The 19,714-nt window shown below is 44.4% G+C and overlaps 1 protein-coding gene across 10 annotated transcripts in view; it reads left to right on the forward strand.

The window, feature by feature from the left end:
• FGFR1OP (FGFR1 oncogene partner) overlaps positions 1–19,714 on the forward strand; it is a 192,372-nt gene that overhangs the window by 80,833 nt on the left and 91,825 nt on the right. For 8 of the 10 annotated variants that reach the window (XR_003942774.1, XM_030209094.1, XM_030209092.1 and 5 more), the window contains one exon: positions 3,842–3,901. The exons of the other annotated variants lie outside the window; for them this stretch is intronic. Coding sequence is in view for 7 of the 8 variants with exons in the window: in XM_030209094.1 (XP_030064954.1) it covers positions 3,842–3,901 (60 nt within the window). In the remaining variant the exon portion in view is untranslated. The remainder of the gene's footprint in view (positions 1–3,841; positions 3,902–19,714) is intronic. 10 annotated transcript variants of the gene reach the window in all.

Raw genomic sequence — 19,714 nt, forward strand, 5'->3', positions numbered from 1 at the left:
TGGTCTCAGGACCTGATTCTAAGTTTCACCTCAGTGCAGTTAGAACTTATCACCAGGTAGAGGGTCAGCCCATCTCTGTACAGCCTGTAGTTGTTCTCAATTCATGAGAAGTTTGTTATTGCTAAAGCCCCCAATCAAACCTACAGTTTCATGGGATCTCAATGTTGTCCTCACCCAGCTGATGAAAGCTCCAGTTGAGCCACTTGATTCCTGCCACCTGAAGTTTTTGACCTGGAAGGTTTTGTTCTTGGTGGCAGTCATTAGTAGTTCTGTGCACGCATCCTAAGTTCCTTCCCAAGGTGATGTTGGATTTGTACCTTAACCAGTCTATTGTTCTGCCAACCTTTTCCTCGAAGCCCCATGCCTATCCCAGTGAAATCGCACTGCATGCTGTGGACAACAGGAGAGTCTTGGCCTTCTATCTGGAGCGGACTAAAGCCCATAGACACTCCACCCAGCTCTTTGTTTTTTTGACCCTAACAGAATGAGGACAGCCGTCGACAAATGCCAATTGGCTAGCAGACTTCATCACCTTTACTTATGCCAAGGCAGGGCTAACTCTTGAAGGTCATATCACAGCTCATGTTGTCAGAACCATGGTTACGTTAGTTGTCCACTTGAAGTCCGCCTTCATAAAGAAGATTTGCAGAGCTGCAATGTTGTCTTCAGTTCACATATTCACATCTCACTACTGTTTGGAGCAAGATTCCTGATGCGACGTTTGGTTTGGTCAATCAGTCCTACAGAGAATGTATTTGGGATCTAGAATCCTACTCCCCTCTTCCCCCAGCCCTTTTTATTTCTGTTCCAGGCTGTTCAAAAAAAGAAAAAAACAATATAAAATTTTTAAAAAAGAAGAAGAAATATGTTTTCACCATAGCCTGTTGCCAGTCTTTGGTTATTACCCCATATGTGTGAAAATGATGTCCTGCTTGTCCTTGGAGAAAACAAAGTTACCTGTAGCAGGTGTTCTCCGAGAACATCAGGACAGAGGTTTAAAAAAAAATTGATTGAAATATGACACCATTCCAGGGGGAAGTGACGTCACGCGGCGAGATGGCAGCTTAAGATCGAAGCTCCATCAGGGCGCTGAATAAAAGAGTTAATATCCTGCGTGGAAACGCTGCCCAGAGGGGGGAAAAGTGTGCAGACATCGGCCACATCATGCCCGCGAAAAAGGGGCTGGAAAAATGTTAATTTATGGCCACCCCGGGAAGGAAAGTGGCGGAGAAGGTGGTGGGGCCGGAGCCGAGAGAAGATAGGACGGCGGAGGCTCAGGCGGAGAGGAGAACAGAGAGTGTGGGGAGGTGCGCTGCGGCAGACGGGAGTCCCAGGCAGGAGAAAGCGGAGGCGGAGTGGAGTGCGGAGGGGCGCATGACCAAGATGGCGGCGCCTCTGAGAAACGCGGGAGCGGAGCCTGCTGAGGAAAAAGCCCAGGAGAGAGGTGCAAGCAGGATGAGGTGCTGGGGACTGTGGAGGAAGTGCAACTTTTAGAGGAGAGAAGGTTGGTGGAGAGCACTGGCGGGAGGGAGGTGGCGATGCCCGGCAAAGGAGCACTGCATGTGGTGGAGAAAGCCCCTTTGGGTGAAGAAATGGCAGGGAAGGAAGTGGAGAAGTGGTTTCAAGAACTAAAAGCAGAATTTGCAGGGGTCCGGAGAGACATTCAGGTTGCCATGAGGGATTTCCGGGCTGAACTCAGGGTCCTGGGCTCCAGGGTTGGAGAAATGGAGGCGGAAGTGGACAGCCTTAAGAAGGATATAGGTGAAGTTAAAAGCAGATTTCAAAAAGAGGAGGAGGACTGGCAAGGGGTGAAGGATCAACTGGAGGACCTGGAAAATGGGTCCCGCAGGAATAATCTGCGTTTCAAAGGGATCCCTGAACTAGATATCTTTACTAATTGTGATGTAGTAATTCAAGAGTTGTGTGGGTACATACTACACCCTGATGGAGAAGGTGAATGGCAGGAATTCCATATCCAGAGGGCGCATTGAGTGCGGGGCCACGCCGGGGTTCTAATCCAATGGACATTGTGGTATGCTTTGCGGATTTCCCTTTGAAAGAGAAGATACTGGCCAAGGCGAAACAAATGGGGGAAATAAAGTGGAAGAACTGCAAGATTGGAGTGTTCCAGGATTTGGCCTGGATAACTTTGCAGAAGCGTAGGTCCTTCAGAGAGGTCACCCAGTTTATGAGATCTAAGGGGATAAGCTATAGTTGGCGTTTCCCCTTTGCCTTGTGGTTAACTGTGCAGGGCAAGTCGCGCAAGGTGCAGACTCGAGAGGAAGCGTGGACAGCCTTGCGGGCACTGGGATAAAGGGAGGTTCCAGTTCCGGTGGAGGAGTGAGAGAAGACCAAGGAAAAGAGAAGGGCTCAAATGTGACAGAGGAGGGAAGTCCGGGAGCTGACAGCGGCAGAGGACGGTGAAATGTCTGTCAGCAGAGTGGAGAGGATTTGAGATTGGCGGGCTCATGATACAGAGGGCTGGAAGTCGTAATGACTGAAGGGGAATGTAGGTTGGGAGGTTATGTTGTTCATTGGGCAGGGAGGGGAAATGTGATAAACAGAAGGGAGTTAATTAAGGGAGGGGGATTGGAGATGAAGGGGATGGTCAGGGTAGGCTTTATTAAAGGAATTTTGAGAGGGGAGGGGGTGGGGTTAAGGGAGGGACAGGCGGGGAGTAAAGGATATAATGATTGAAAGTATGGGTAAAGCCCTGGGGGTGTGAGTCATTTCCTGGATTTGGCTGATCTGCGAACGGGCAGGTCATGGAATGTAGGGGGGGATGGGGAGGGAGGGGTTCGGCAAGGGGATGGAAAGGTGGGAAGTACAGGTGAAGAGAGGGAAAGGGAGAGGGGTTGGGTGGGAAGAGGCGGGAGGGGGAGTGAAGGAGGGGGGAAGGGGGAGTTTCTGGTGTTGGGAACATGGAATGTGAATGGGTTAAATAATAGAGGGAAATGGAGTAGGGTGTTTAAGGAGTTGGGTAGGCTGCAGTGGGGGATTACGTTTTTGCAAGAAACACACTTGAGGCCGAGGGATGTACATTTGTTACAGCGCAGACAATATAGAGAGGTGGTGGTACATCAAGGGGAGGGGCCCAAGAAGATGGGCGGGGTGGCTATTTTGATTTGACATAATTGTGGGTTTGTCTCAAAGCAATTGTGCCAAGATAAGGAAGGGTGTTGTATAGTGGTCAGAGGGTGGTTGCAGGGTAAAGAAATGACATTGATTAATGTTTATACACTGAATGGGAATCAGAAGGATTTCTACCATTCCAGCTCCCGCCCATAAGTGGTGGATGAGCAAAAGAGGTTGAAGTGACTAATAAACAAAATACCTCCACTTGTAAAAGTGGTAAATGATAAAAGGGACACTTAAGAGAGAAAAAAAAGTAAGCAAAGGAAATTTTGAAAAATTCCCCTCAGAACAAGTAAATAAAAAACAGAGACAAAAGAGTGAGAGGGAAAAAAAGCCAACCCCACAAAATATAGAGGAAAATAAATAAAATCATGTTTCTCCCACTTCTAAAAATTTGTATTGGTGCCCAGATTTTCTACATTTTTTTTTGCCCCAGATTGATCTGTGAAACAGAGGAAACATTTTGGTCATCCTAAAAATCGGACCTATTTAAGGCCCTTGCGTGCACAATTTTGCTGCTTGACTTATTGAATAACCTGCACAGATGGTCTGAGTGGTTTCTGTATGAGAAAACCATGTTTCCAGAAAGACATAGGTACAAGTTCTCTCAGTGGTGTCCATTTATAATAGATTTCCTTTTTGAGTGAACACACTGAATAGGGTTTTGTTCATGTGATGATAAATCATGTTTTATTCTTATGCTTAGATACCAAGGTATAAAGGACTTCATACACATACAGAGAGCATGGACAAGGCTAATGAACAGGTAAAATGCATGAGTTTAGAAAGGCTGTTGAGGTCTTTTTTTTTTTTGGTACCTTGTACAAACACTAATGTTTTTAGAAAGCTCATTTAATTGTGTTATGATTAGAGGAAGTAATCCTTTCTAAAGTACCAGCAATAATGTATGCATTTCTGCATTAACATACATATAACTGTAGAGGACAACTTTTTTCCCTTTTGATTATTACGTTCCGCCTTCTTAACAGCCCTCTCTTGCTACATAGCTTGACAGAAAATATGGATTGTAAAAGTTTCATCTCTCCTATATGCCTGATATTTCCTTTTTGCTAAATTAAAGGACTTTTCCAATTTTAAAATGCTGTATAAAATCTGTCACACTAGTGGGTGATATTAACCAATATTGCTGACATGGGCCAGCTGTGTTAGAATTTTAGAAACAGAGGTTCTGCAGATAGTGTAGCGGTTTACAGATAAATTTCCCTTGCTAATTTTGCTCCCTACACAATAGGAATTGAAAATCAGAGTTAAACCACTGCATTAAAGGGCAGCACGGTGGACATGCAATAACCAGACTTTTAAATTGCTCCAACGTTAAAAAAAAAAGTTATATATTTAACACTATTTTTTTTAGTTATCTCATAGCACTGAATCTTTACTCCAGCTTGGGGCTGCAGTAAAGGTGCAGTGTAGGGGCACAAAAGTCAGCTGAGACCAAGTGTAGTATATCACTCCTGAGGACTCATGGCTCAAGTGGGCCCATTTAGCATCCTCAAGAGGCTGTCTAGTACAGGGCACCCTGGGTCAGGGCACTACTGGCTTGGATACCTGGCTCAGGGAGTTCCTGGATTAGAGAGCCTCTGATGTTGCTGGACAATCACCCATCGACAGTTAAACTTACCTGGTTCAGGGAGTCATCCATTGGTGTTTCTCTCACTGCCACTATCCTGAAAAATGGTGCCTAACCCCCTAGGAAGCATTGCCTTTTTTATTGATTCATTAAAATCTTATAAATCACCAGTATGATACAGATCATTCAAAACTATTAAAATACAACATCAATAAAAAGTATAAACTTAAAATAGGAAATAAAAAACAAGTCATAAGCACATTCTCAACTGTAAGGAAGCCCAGGACAATTGCTATCTAACCTTGTTTCTGCAGTATGGAGTTAATCCTCTACCTCAACCTTACCATGGAAATAAAACAGTTTTCATCTGTTTTTGAAATATCAGGAGTGTTTGCTTCCCACAACTTACAAAAAAAAAATCTTTATTTTTCATGTCAGTGCATAACATGGAAATGCAATATCCATTACAGAAAGGACCAAGAATAGCTCCTCTTGAAACACATACAATGAAATTGTACCATAACCGGCAGTACCAACAGAACTAACAGTATAATACTGCCTCTTTAAGATACCAAACAGCTAAACCAAAAAAATATTGCATAAAAACAATGCTTTCCATGCTTTTGCCCTGTCCATTTTTTGTTGTACATAGAGTTTTCCAGAGTTTTCCACTCTCCACCATACTTCCTGTACCACTCAAATCAACCAGCTTTCTGTGTTGCACAACATGCATTCACACTCTTCCAACCAATACAGAGATAGAAAGCAAAAGGAAAAGAACAGCCTCCCTTTCCTCTCCCCTTCCTTAATGGGAGCTGTCATCATCAAGCAATCAACAAAGGTGTTATAGGCTCTCAAGAACTGTTTCCAAATGTTTGCATAATGATGCATTTCTAATTTGCAACTCCTATTGTATGTAAGGACTTCAAATTTAGCCATTTCCTTCATGTGCTGTTCCTGCCTGATCAGTTGGGGAAACTCTGAGGAAGCCCAATTTTGCAATATATTTTTTTTCAACCAGGAGTAAACAGATATAAATGAATATGCGGCAGGGGAGCGAGACATTTTGCACTATCAGCCCTTGTTGAGCGTCCAACAACAAAATCTCATAATCCCAGGTAATCTGCCCTGGTACCATCTGCTCTATAATAGCCAGAACTCTCCGCCAAATATCAAGGCCTGGACATTCCAAAAAAGAGTGAGTGAAGAATCCTAAAGCACTTTTGCACTTTAAGCATTGCCCTTCCTTCCACAAACTGAGAGTAACCCCTCGTTGATGGGTAATATAAGCCAAATGGAGGATTTTTAGCTGTGTTTCCTGTAAATCTGTGGATTTCACTAGAGCATACAAATCACTAAAAAGCTCAAGGAATTGGGGGCGGTCGTAGCATATTCCGAGCTCTTGATTCCACAGCCTAAGAAGGCGATCTGTTCCTACGTTAGGGTATTGCAGTGTTAAGTACCAAATACCAAGTAGAGAGCTTATTTAATTTAGCAGGAATATTGAGTAATAAAGTGGTCCAAGTTCCCCCAGTGCCACTTTCCCTCATACTGGCTCTGTAAGGTAGCCCAATAGTGATGAGCCTATAAGTAGGAGTAAAAGTGCTGAGCAGGTAGCTGCCATCGTTCCCGCATTTCTTCAAACGAGGGAAAAGGACCCTTCCCCACCGCCATCAAAGAGCCCAATGACCCACAACCCTTCCCTGTCCGTTCTCGAAATGGCTTTGCTCCCAGACCTGAGGGGAATTCCATATTGCCCCTGAACTGCAACAAAGGTGATGCTCTCACCTCCCGCAGCTAGGCTGTCTGCCACCAATGCCACGCCATTTGCAGCGGCCGTATGAACCAGATCTGCGAGGACAAACAGGCCTGAGATGCTAGTTTCATATGTAACAGATTACTGAATGTAAAAGGAGCACTCCACCAATTCCATCCGCCCTTCTGGCAAGAACTTGGCAATACCTGTAACTCCTTCAGAAATCAAGTTCAACAAAGAAACGACATTGTATAATCTTACATCAGGAAGGCCTAGGCCTCCCCTAACTTTATCCCTGCTCAGTGGTGAGTAAGCTTTTCGAGTTTCTCATGATACAGCGAAAGACTGCCTCATTTATGCACACCATCCATATCAGGATAGTCTGCAACGGATACAACAATTTGGGCAGCAGGACCATCTTAACAAGGGTCACGCTGTCCAGCAACGAAAACGGGAGGGCCTTCCACATTTGGCACTGATTCTAGATCCTATCTATGGGGTCCAATATATTACATATATACAAGACCTGTGGACTTGTGCTTAAATATATGCCTAAGTATCGCATAGGCTTACGCACTGGGGAAATTGGCAGAGCAGTATGCCAAGGTTCTGATCTGCTGCCTGCCAGCGGCAACAGCTCAGATTTGTCACAATTCACTCTAAATCCTGATATCCTATATAATAAAACACACCTCTAACGTTCTGAAGCTGGCAGCATGGACAAAAACCTTGAAGCATTCGTGCTTCTTCTGTATCCATCTCCTCACCCAATCACAGTACAGCGCGAGAGTCCATAAGCGTCAGAAGGGGGCGGATCAACCGGGCAAGGACCTACCATGCTTTCTGCCACAGAGGAGGAGTGAGGGCACATCAGTGTTAAAACAAGAGCGCTTTTCCACAGCAAATTCGGCTTTTCCTTTACAAATTTTAACCTCTCTGCAGTTGACAGTCAGCCACCGTTCCCCTCCTCTCTCCCTCCCTCCTTGCCTCGGCGTTCAGCTCATGCGACTACCACGGACAACGAGAATGTGGATGACGTCAAGGGCAGAACACCTATCATAGGGAAGTGTATGCTAAGAAGGGAGGAGCATCAGGAAGGATCGCTGCACTGTTGCCAGGCAGATGCATGAGGGATCAGGAGGAGAAGGCAGCAGGGGTCATTTATTTTCAGTGCAGCACGGAGGAGAGGAACATCGCTAGAATGAGAAGAACATTTTTTCTATGTGTTCGTCGCTGGGTGGCTGTAGGGAGGGCAAGGGAGAGAACATAATCGCTGGGTGGCTGAAAGGGGGGGGCAGGGGACCCAGGATAATTGCTGGGTGGCTGGAGGGGGGGCAGGACACAGACAATCGCAGGATGGCTCGAGGGGGGGGGGCAGCGCACAGGGAGAATCGCAGGGTGGCTGCAGGGGGGCAGGGGACAGAGGAGAATCACTGGATGGCTGAAGGGGGGGGCAGGGGACACAGCATAATCGCTGGGTGGCTGATGGGGGGCAGGGGACACAGGATAATCGCTGGGTGGCTGGAGGGGGGCAGGGCACAGACAATCGCAGGATGGCTCAAGGGGGGGCAGCGCACAGGGAGAATCGCAGGGTGGCTGCAGGGGGGGCAGGGGACAGAGGAGAATCACTGGATGGCTGAAGGGGGGGCAGGGGACACAGCATAATCGCTGGGTGGCTGAAGGGGGGGGGGGCAGGGGACAGAGGATAATCGCTGGGTGGCTGCAGGGGGGCCAGGGGACAATTTTCTGGGTGCCTGGAGGGGGGCAGAGGAGAGAGAACAATCAGACACACTCTCTTTCACACACACACACTCGCACGGTGCTGCCAACCACGCACAGTGGAGGGGGGCAGGGGAGAGAGGACAATCACACACACTCCCACCCAGTCTCACTCTCTCTCACACACACACACTTTTGCATGGTGCTGCCAACCATGTAGAGGGGGCAGGGGGTCCTGAGACCAGAGGGGAGGGGAATGCAGAGGGGGGGGGGGGGGGTCCTGAGACCAGACCAGAGGGGAGGGGATCCTCAGACCAGAGGGGAGGGGGGAGGTATCTCTGTCTCACACACACATTCTCTATCTCACAGTCACTGTCTTTCTGTCTCACACTCTCACACAGTCTCTCACACTATGTCTCACACTGTATCACATTCACTCTCTGTGTCACAGAGTGTCTGTGGATAGCACACATACTCTCTCACACTCTGTCTCACACACACACTCTCTCACACACACTGCATCTGTGTGAAACACACTCTCACGCACTCACACACACACTCATTCAAACACATACACTCTCATTCTGACACTCTCTCTCTCACAGACATACTTGCACACAGACTCACTCACTCTCTGTCGCACTCACACACACTTGCACATTCACTCTCTCTCACACACTCTCATACACACTCTCTGAAACATACACATTACGAGGAAAACCTTGCTAGCGCCCGTTTAATTTGTGTCGGAAACGGGCCTTATTTCCTAGTGTTTCCATACTTCTGAACTATACATATCGCAACAACTAAGTGTCCTGGGATCTGCTGAATGTATAGTAAGATATTGTCCATGAATAAACTAAGTTTACATTCCACTCCACCTATTAAAATATCTTTTGTCTCAGGGCATTATCTAATTTTTACAGCTAGTGGCTCGACTGCTAACAAAAAAAGTAAGGGGGATAATGGGCAATCTTGGCGAGTGCCTCTCTGTAGGTCAAAGCAGGGCGTGAGCCCTCCATTTATGAGGAGGCGGGCTTTCGGGGACTTGTACAAGGCGTGCACCCACTCCGCAAACCGATGACCAGATCATACTTACTCATGACCCAAAACAAGTATTCCCATGATATAATATCGAAGGCTTTCTCCATATCAAGTCCTACTATAGGGGAGTTTCCTTCTCGGCCTTTATGTTCGTGGATGGCAGTCAAATCCTTAATAAGATTCATTGATGCGTACTGGCCTGGTACAAGTCCTACTTGATCAGCATGAATTAGTTGGGGCAAGGAATGAGTCAGCCTGTGAGCCAAAATCGCAGCTAACAATTTGTTATCGTGATTCAGCAGTAAAATGGGGCGATAAGATCCCACCTGTGAGGGTTCCTTTCCCAGCTTAGGCAACAATACCACATGGGCTATGTTTGCTCTACTATCCGGTACTTACTTACTTATTTTATTTATTTATTTATTTATTGCATTTGTATCCCACATTTTCCCACCTATTTGCAGGCTTAATGTGGCTTACAGAGTTTTGTTATGACATAGTCATTCCAGGATGTCAGATACAATTCGTAATGTACAAAGATTAAGAAAGGGTAGTGAGAAGGAGGGTATAGAAGGATAGTATAGAAGGTGGACTTTAATAGCTGGGTGAGCTGGTAGGTAGTTTTGTAAGGTTATGGGTTCTCTTTGTAGGCCTTGTTGAAAAGATGTGTTTTCAAAGATTTGCAAAAGTTAGTTATTTCGTCAATAGTTTTCAGGGCTGTAGGTAATGCATTCCACAACTGCATGCTCATGTAAGAGAAGGTGGTGGCGTGTATCAGCTTGTATTTTAGTCCTTTACAGCTGGGAAAGTGCAGATGGAGGAATTGGTGGGATGATCTTATGGCGTTTCTGGGAGGCAAATCCACAAGGTTTAGCATGTAGATTGGAGCGTCTGCGTGAATGATTTTGTGTACAATCGTGCAGATCTTGAATGCAATGCGTTCCTTGAGTGGGAGCCAGTGAAGCTGCTCTCTTAGGGGTTTTGCACTTTCATATTTAGTTTTTCCAAATATGAGTCTGGCGGCGGTATTCTGGGCTGTTTGGAGTTTTTTGATGGTCTGTTCTTTGCAGCCAGTGTACAGTGCGTTGCAGTAGTCCAGATGACTTATTACCATTGACTGTACCAGGGTACGGAAGATGTGTCTCAGGAAGAAAGGTTTTACTCTTTTGAGTTTCTTTTGAGCCACTCAGTTCGCTCCCTGAATCGCGGCTCGGCGATTCTGGCCAGTCCGGGAACACTCTTGGCTCAGGAGCTCTTCACCAGGGCTCCTGTCCGTCGGCCATCTTATTACATGGCATGACTCCTCAAGTTGTTAAACATGGAGCAAAGCAGGTCAGCCACCAAGGTCACCCAAGATTTTGTAATATTTGAGACCATACCCATTAGGTCCGAGAGTTTTAGCCAATTTCAGTTATTTAGTACTTATCTTTATTTCTGCTTTGATAAATGGTGCATTCAAAACAGTCAGTTGATCTGAGGTGAGACAGGGCAAGGTAAGATCCCGGAGAAATTTGTCCCTGTCCTCCTCCGCAAAGGATCGTTTTTCATATAGGGCTTTGTAAAACTGAGTAAATTGTTTACCTGGTTGCTCCTCTTCTTTGTGGGTATTACCCGGCTATCCTGTATGGACAGAATAGCTTGCTTTTTCCTGCAGGGTCGTATTAAATTGGCAAGACATTTACCTGCTCTCCCCCCCTTCCCCAATTTGTGAAGGTTATAGTGATAATAATAATAGTTATCATGAGTCACCCTTTCAGTGAGGAGTTTGTCTAATTTGTCTCACGTTTCCTGAAGCTGCTGCTTAGTAGCATCATTCAGGCGGGACTTGGGTGTGACGCAAGGTCTTAAGTTTGTTGGATAGCCGAAGAATTTCTGTTCTCTTAGTCTTTCTTATTCTCTTGATGTAGGCAATGATATAACCTCTCATGACCACTTTAGATGCTTCCCAACACATGATAGAGCTAACCTCCTCTGTGTCATTGGTTGTCTGATACTCCACCCATTTTTCTTGTAAGTAATTGCGGAATCCCGCATCTTGGTGAAGAGACAATGGGAATTTCCAAACCCTCTCTTTAGGATCCGATACTATGGCCACCGTAAGTTCTGCTGGTGAATGGTCAGAGAGTTCTGGGCTTAGAATCTTCACATCCACCACCCCAGAGATCATAGACACCGAGAGCAGAAAATAGTCTAATTTGGCATAGACTTTATGAGGGTTTTTAAAATTTATTTATTTTTTTGTTACATTTGTACTCCACGCTTTCCCACTCATGGCAGGCTCAATGTGGCGGGCAATGGAGGGTTAAGTGACTTGCCCAGAGTCACAAGGAGCTGCCTGTGCCGGGAATCGAACTCAGTTCCTCAGTTCCCCAGGACCAAAGTCCACCACCCTAACCACTAGGCCACTTCTCCAGTAAAACATGTAATCTTTCTCCTGCGGGTGCAGAACCTGCTATATGTCTAACACCCCCAAGTGCTCTATGAGGAAATTTAATTCCCTGGTAGGTATAATCTTTCTCTCTGGGTTTTGATGGATTACAGTCCAAAAGAGGATCAGCTGTGATGTTAAAATCACCACCAAGCACTAGCTGATACTCTGAATAGGTCGACAGAATTGCCGCCAAGTTTGAAAATAATTTATAAACATTAGGTGCATAGATATTGCAAAATGCTAGTCTGTGACCCTACAATTCCCTTGCCAGCAAGACATAACTCCCCTCTCTATCTTGTTGTAATTTGTGTTGGTGAAATGGCAATTGCTTGTGAGTTAAAATAGCCACCCCTCTTTGCTGCCCATTGTATGTGGAATAGCTCAGGTCTCCTACTCAGCCTCGTTTTAGCTTTTCATGCTCTAAGGCTGTCAGATGTGGCCTTCTGGAGCCGCTAGAATTTTTTTTCCTTTTAATTGGAGAGTTGATGCCTGCCACATTCAGGGAAAACAATTTCAGGTTAACCATAATAATGCATATTCATTTGAGATGTAAAGGTTCCATACAGCATATGTCCAACAGGCTCCCCAGCTAGGCCTACCAGACAAAGAGCCAACGCTTGTATGTGCACATGTTAAAACCAGAAAAGAGCCTCCATTTTCTGTAGCCCCACTACCCATGATAATTCCAACACAAAAGAATGTTCTCATTCAACAGCCATGCACCCACTCACTCTCATACATCCTCTCCCCCCAAACTCTTCCCCCAATCCCCCATCCTATTCCCACCCCAGAAGAGTAATCTTTCCCAAACACACAAGTTCCTTTCCCCATCTGCTGCAGAAATTTGTATAGGGGATCGAGCAATTAACCGCCAATTCTTCAATGCCAAAGATTAGGGATAGATATAAACAAAACATTGTAGATAAACTACACATAATTTTGGTGACTAGGCAATGTCTAGCACCATATAGTAGTTAAGTCACCAGCCTGAGTAGACATTTCTCAGCCTCTGTGCACCTCGCTGCTATCTCATTATCTGCACCATTGCAGATCGTTGCCCCAAGCAAAGGTGTATGGCTTGTGGCGCCTTCCAAAAACGGTAAGCAGAGGTTCCCAGCGACAATACCTTTTTCCTGGACCATCATGGTTGACCACTCAAAGTCCCCAAAGAGTTGAAGTCAGGACGCAGTGGGATTTGCCGCTAGTATGCAGGTCTAATTAAATACAGAACATCGTGGAAATTTAAGCACCCCACTTATCAACAGTCACACTCCTCCACATTACTCTGTCCCAAATCATCGCCGATGTCCCAACCTTCTGAGCTGACCTCTGTCATTAGCTTCGAAATCAGGCCCGAGCACTCACCTGTTACATTAAGGCTGTCGAGGAATTTTTTTGCTGCCTCTTTATCTGTGAGCAACAGCATTTTACCTTCATACCACACTTTAATTTTAGCAGGATATATCAAGGAGAAATTCATTCCCCTGCGGTACATCTCTGAGCATGCTGGGGCCATCTCCTTTATCCGGAGAGCTACCCAAGTGAAATACTCATTAAACAGCAAGATTTTGTTATTTTTATAATCCAAATGTTCAAGTTTGCAGTATGCTTTTAGTATAGCTTCTTTTTCCAGCTAGTTGAGGAAGTGGCCTATAGCTGCACATGGCCATTGGTTATTAGCTCTACCGGCTCCGATCCTGTGGGCCCTCTCGCAGCAGAATGTGGCTTTATTACAGTTCAGTCCCAAATGACTAGGGAGCCAGGAGCTAAAAGAGGAGTACAACTCCTGGTCTGAAACCACCTCCAGGAGATCCACAACTTGCAGATTTTTCCTACATGCTCAATTTCCCTGTTTCTCCACTCAGTCACGTGTCTTGGACTTTTTCCTTCTGCAGAGTCTCCAGCAAGTTGAACATGCGCTCCACTTCATCTTCTCGTTCTGATACCCTCCTTTCCACTTCCATTAGTCTATGGGAGTGAGTATTGAATTTCTTGTGTATTTCATGTACTGCAGATTGTAATTTATTGAGCCTGTCTTCTAGGGCTGCTGACATTGTGTTAGATATTTCTTGGGCCCAATCTCCTGCCGGAACAGTTATCAGTGCAGCACTGTCCGCCATCTTGCCTGTTTGCGTAGTTGATGTCTTCCTGGCTGTGCCTGAAGATTTCGCGGGCATTCTCCGATTTCTCACTTGAAGAGTTCACCGGCCAGGATACTCAGGAAATGTCTGCAACCAAAAACCATAAGTATGATCCCTTATTTCAAATGGTATTTAGCAGATTTATGCAGGGTTCCTGCAGAGCTCAAAGCACCTGTGCTTTACCAGGAAGCTGTCGTCATGTGACCCCCTCCCACTACTTATTTAGAAGAGCATTCCACAGTTCTGGACCCACCATGGAGAATGACTTTGCCCATGTCTGACCTTGAACATTTTTACAGAAGGAAGTTAACAAAATATTTTGGGAGGATTGAAGACACCATACTCTGTAGAGCTGTTACCTACTTTTCCCATAAATAATTTGGTTTCTGAGAATGCAAGGGCTTAAAAATCATTACTGAAATTTTAAATTTACATCTTTCTTTTACTAGAAGCTAATATAAGGCCGCCAGTGATAGTTAAGCACTTTCCTACTTGTTTTTGTAAAGAAGTGTGCCTCTATAATCTGAATCACCTGCAATTTACAAAGTAATGTTGTTGGAAGGCCTGCACTATAGTAGTCCAAAATCCCAATAGCCATGTTTTGAACTGCTGATTGCGTTGTCTTCTATATATGGTCTTCTGTTATACCATTCACAGCTTACCATATGCATTCTTCATTACATTAATCTGTTCCATATGTACCCCATCATACTTCTCATTACTACACCGGTTACCTCTAACAATATAGAAACCCCATCCGCAACCAATCTTGCGAATTACTTCAATGAAAAAATCATAAAGCTCCGACTCATGATACCTACCAACACCACTGAGTACACAAGCATCCTCTGAATGTTTTGACCCAAAACCTGGGGAAAGCCCAGCAGATCGATCATGGACCAACTTTGACACGATATCGTCAAATGAATTCTCACAATGGCTCGGAAAATACGCCAAGCCACAATGCAAATTAGACATCTGCCCCAATAGCCTAATAAGATCCGACCCCAAACAATTCAAAAAAGACCTCGCGGATCATATAAACCACAGGCTTCAAAATGGTCTCTTTCCCACGGAGAAAGGAAACATCTTACTTCGCTGCCAAAAGATGCTAAGAAAAACACAATGGACCTAACCAATTATCACCCAGTAGCATCAATTCCGCTCATAACCAAACTCATGGAGGGCATAGTGACGAAACAACTCTCTGACTACATAAATAAACACTCAATTCTGCATGAGTCTCAATCAGGATTTCAGTCAAATCACAGCACCGAAACGGCACTAGTATCTGCAATGAACTCATTCAAACAAGCAATTGCAACTGGTAACAACATACTCCTCCTACAATTCGACATGTCCAGCGCCTTTGACATGGTTAATCATGGAATACTATTACATATACTAGAATACTTTGGAGTAGGAGGTACAGTTCTCAAATGGTTCAAAGGATTCCTGACCACAAGATCTTACCAAGTAACAACGAATGCGGATATATCACCCCCATGGACACCTGAATGTGGAGTTCCCCAAGGATCCCCCCTATCACCAACTCTCTTCAACCTAATGATACCTTTAGCCAAACTTCTAGCCAATCAAAACCTTAATTCCTACATATATGTAGACGACGTCACGATCTACATCCCATTCAAACATAATCTAAACGAAATCATCAACGAGATCAACCAAAGCCTCCAAATCATGCACTCCTGGGCGGATGCATTCCAGCTGAAACTCAACGCAGAAAAAACTCAATGTCTTGTCCTCACCTCACAACACAACAAAAACAACTACTCCACAATAACCACACCATACTGTTCTCTCCCCGTCGCACAAAATCTAAAAATTCTTGGAGTTACCATCGACCGAAACCTCACACTCGATACTCACATGAAGAAAACAATGAAAAAGATGTTCCACTCCATGTGGAAACTCAAAAGAGTAAGACCTTTCTTCCCGAGATATATCTTCCGTACCCTGGTAAAGTCATTGGTAATAAGTCATCTGGACTACTGTAACGCACTGTACGTTGGCTGCAAAGAACAGACTATCAAAAAACTCCAGTTCTCAGATCCTGGAGTTTTTTGATAGTCTGTTCTTTGCAGCCAATGTACAGTGCGTCACAGTAGTCCAGATGACTTATTACCAATGATTGTACCAGGGTACGGAAGATATATCTCGGGAAGAAAGGTCTTACTCTTTTGAGTTTCCACATGGAGTGGAACATCTTTTTCGTACTTTCTACATTAATGTTTTTTTTTGGGGGGGGGGGGGAAGAGAGAAAAAGATTAAAAAAAAAAAAAAAGGGAGGGTCAGGGGTGGTTCTACTAAGTGTTGCACTATTGCTGTTGGTTAGTGGTTTTTGTTGCACTTGAAGAAACGTGTAACTAAATTATATTGATGTACGAATAGCGTTGTATTCAGTTGTTTGAACAATGTTGTTACTGTAATTGCTATGCCTTTGACTCAATAAAGATATAAAAAAAAAAAAAACCCTCCAAACAGCCCATCAGCTGTAAAGGACTAAAATACAAGCTGATACATGCCACCACCTTCTCTTACATGAGCATGCAGTTGTGGAATGCATTACCCACAGCCCTGAAAGCTATTGACGAAATAGCCAACTTCCGCAAATCCCTGAAGACACATCTCTTCTAGAAGGCCTACAAAGAGAAGCCATAGCCTTACAAAACTACCTCACCAATCCACACAGTTATCACAGTACACCTTCAACCCTGCCCAACAACTTCCTTCTCTCTTCCCTTACCTAATCTTTGAACACTACTAATTGTAACTGACATCATAAAATGATTGTCATAACCAAACTCTGTAAGCCACATTGAGCCTGCAAATAGGTGGGAAAATGTGGGATACAAATGCAATAAATAATAATAATAATTACATTTTGTTCCATATGTACCCCATCACATTCCTCATTAGATTAATTTGTTCCATACCTACCTCATCACATTCTAATCAAACACTTAATGATTTATCTTTTCATGTAAGGAAAGAGAAGTGTCACTTATCATTAACTCTGTTTTTTTGACCATTCCAATTCAAGTATTCAAACTAGTTATTCGGAGTTTGAGAAATTCACTACCAGACCACTTTCCTATTGCATTTCTAGGGGTCAGGTGCAACGAATTTTCAAAATGTCAATGGTGAAAGAGACATAGGTCAACCAGTGATCAGTAGGACTCCAGATGTAGGTAAACAAAAAGACTTTATTGCCAGAAGGAAGATACAATGGCCTTGATGGTCCTGTGTTTCGGGAACAATATGCCTGCCTCAGGAGTCAAAAGTATCTGTAAAACTATCACCATTGTCTTGTCACAACAGATGATATATATACAGCAGAAAAACTGCTGCATTGATGTGTTCGTGTCACTGTGCAAACAGTCAATATCTTGTGCATTGAGGTCTAAGAAGGTTTTTATGATCATGTGCAGGAGTTCGCATATAGCTACCACTTCATCAGGACGCTTGTTTTTTTTTGTCCACCTTGTCTCTTCAATGTGTTTTTGTTTTGTTTTGTTTTTTCAGCATTTTTTTGCTGCCCTTGGGATTTTGGGATATTTTTGCTCTTGCCTAAACCATGGAGCCACATGCAGGTTATCTCATAACACTCCCTTCTTATGATTTAGTTCAACCTTGCAAGCAGGCAAATTAAAGCAAGGCAAATAGAAAATAGCCTTCATACATTTCCAGAGCATTTCCTGTGGATGGTTGGAACCAGAACATGATGACCCTAGGTGCTCCAGTTACACCTGAATTTCACCAAGGGTGTGACATTTCCTGGGTTACAAAATGGAGGTTCTGTAGTCCCCACTGCTGGCTCTAGCCACAAATAAACCCAAAATATCTTTGGAAAGAGGGATGACTATAGGAACAGAGATCACACCACCTCCGAGAGCAAGTTACCCTTGAAGGACAGAGAGCCAAACTAGAAAAAGGAGGTATTCATATGAATGTGCATGCGAGAAAGATGGGGATTGAATCCTGTGATGCCACAGGACTTGATGTTGGGACTGATGTCTAAATCAGCATCCATGCAGAAGACAGCCCCTAAATCAGTGTTGAAAACTCTGGCGATGACTGCACCACTGCCGGTATCCATTTCATCATGCCAGGATTCCTGTGTATAAGTGTAAGCCATGCTAGGTCAGCCCAGATCGATTGAGCCCAACATCCTGTCTCCAACAGTGGCCAGTTTGGGTCACAAATACCTGGCAGATCGCAAAATGTAGATCTATTTCTCATAGTTCGTATCCAGGGATGAGAAATGGCTATCCCAACTTTACCTGGCTAATAATTTATAAAGGAGTTTTCCTCCAGGAACATGTCCAAACTGCTTTTGAATCCTGCTGTGTTGATCTTTACTGCATTCTCTGGCAACAGATTCCACAGCTTAAGTATGTGCTGCATGAAAGAAAAAAGAAACAACTTTATGCAAGTTATTTTCAGTTTGCTGAACATTAGTTTCCTTGAGTGTCCTTTTGCTTTTGTGTTTTGACAGGTTAAACTGTTACCCTGTTTAACTGCTCCAATCCACTCATTTTATAAACTTCTATCATATCCCCTCTCATTTGTTCTTCCAAGCTGAAGGGCCGTGACCAGTTTAGCTTCTCTTTGTAAGGGAAGTGTTCCATTCCCTTTATCATTTTTGTCACCCTCCTATGAATCTTTTCTAGTTGCACTGTATTCTTTTTTGAAATGGGGCTGACAGGAGCTACTTTTTTTTAAGCTTTATTCTCCGTAAGCATGCCTTTCACCATCAGTGTAATCAGCTAGCTTGGCACAGTCAAATTGACACCAGAGCTTTTGGAACAAAGAATACCCATATTACTTCTGAAGACTGATCATTGCAGCAGGGCATGATAGTATCCAAGTTGGACATGAATGTCTTAATGCAACTGGTCAACAAGTTCTTCAATGATTTAATTTATTCCAGTAAAGCCAGTTGCTTCTATTGCAAGGTGAGCTTGATAGCCATTTTCTCACCCCTAGACATAATAAGTTGTTCAAATGCCTACTCTCACCTGTTCATGGCACACAGCATAATTTGCCCACAGCATAATTTGCCCACAGAGGGCAGCAATCTACTACTACTACTTAACATTTCTAGAGTGCTACTAGGGTTACGCAGCGCTGTACAAATTAATAACTAAGGACGGTCCCTGCTCAGAAGAGCTTACAATCTAAAGGATGAAATGTCAAGTTGGGGTAGTCTCGATTTTCTGAGTAGAGGTGTTGTGATTAGGTGCCGAAGGCGACATTGAAGAGGTGGGCTTTGAGCAATGATTTGAAGATGGGTAGGGAGGGGGCCTAGCGTATGTGCTCAGGGAGTTTGTTCCAAGCACGGGGTGAGGCGAGGCAGAAAGGGCGGAGCCTAGAGTTGGCGGTGGTGGAGAAGGGTACTGAAAGGAGGGATTTGTCTTGAGAGCGGAGGTTATGGGTAGGGACGTAAGGGGAAATGAGGGTAGAGAGGTAAGGAGGGGCTGCAGATCGAGTGCATTTGTAGGTTTGTGCAATCTGGTTCAGAACTGTCCAAACAAGGGTCAAGGCACATCATCTTTGTTGGACTCCCTATATTCTTGTAGGGGGAGGGGGGAAGTATTTGCTTGAATGGGGAAGTGTGAGGACTCGGGGTAAGTCAGATTCTTGGAGAGGATGATCAGAGAGGATCCAGGAGGACAGAGAAATATCATTGTGTTCTTCAGACACATAATCCAACATCCACGTAATGGATCATATCAGTAAGAGGGACCTAGAGGTAGTGATCAGGCTGAGGTCCAGAGATAAGACAAGCTATTGGACTAAATAAACAGACTGAGAAACCAGGTGTGTAATCCTCTGCCTATAGCAACTACCTTCCCTTTGAGTTGCGTGAGTTA

The sequence above is a fragment of the Microcaecilia unicolor genome, chromosome 7, assembly GCF_901765095.1.
Source record: "Microcaecilia unicolor chromosome 7, aMicUni1.1, whole genome shotgun sequence".
In the NCBI taxonomy this organism is placed as follows: domain Eukaryota; kingdom Metazoa; phylum Chordata; class Amphibia; order Gymnophiona; family Siphonopidae; genus Microcaecilia; species Microcaecilia unicolor.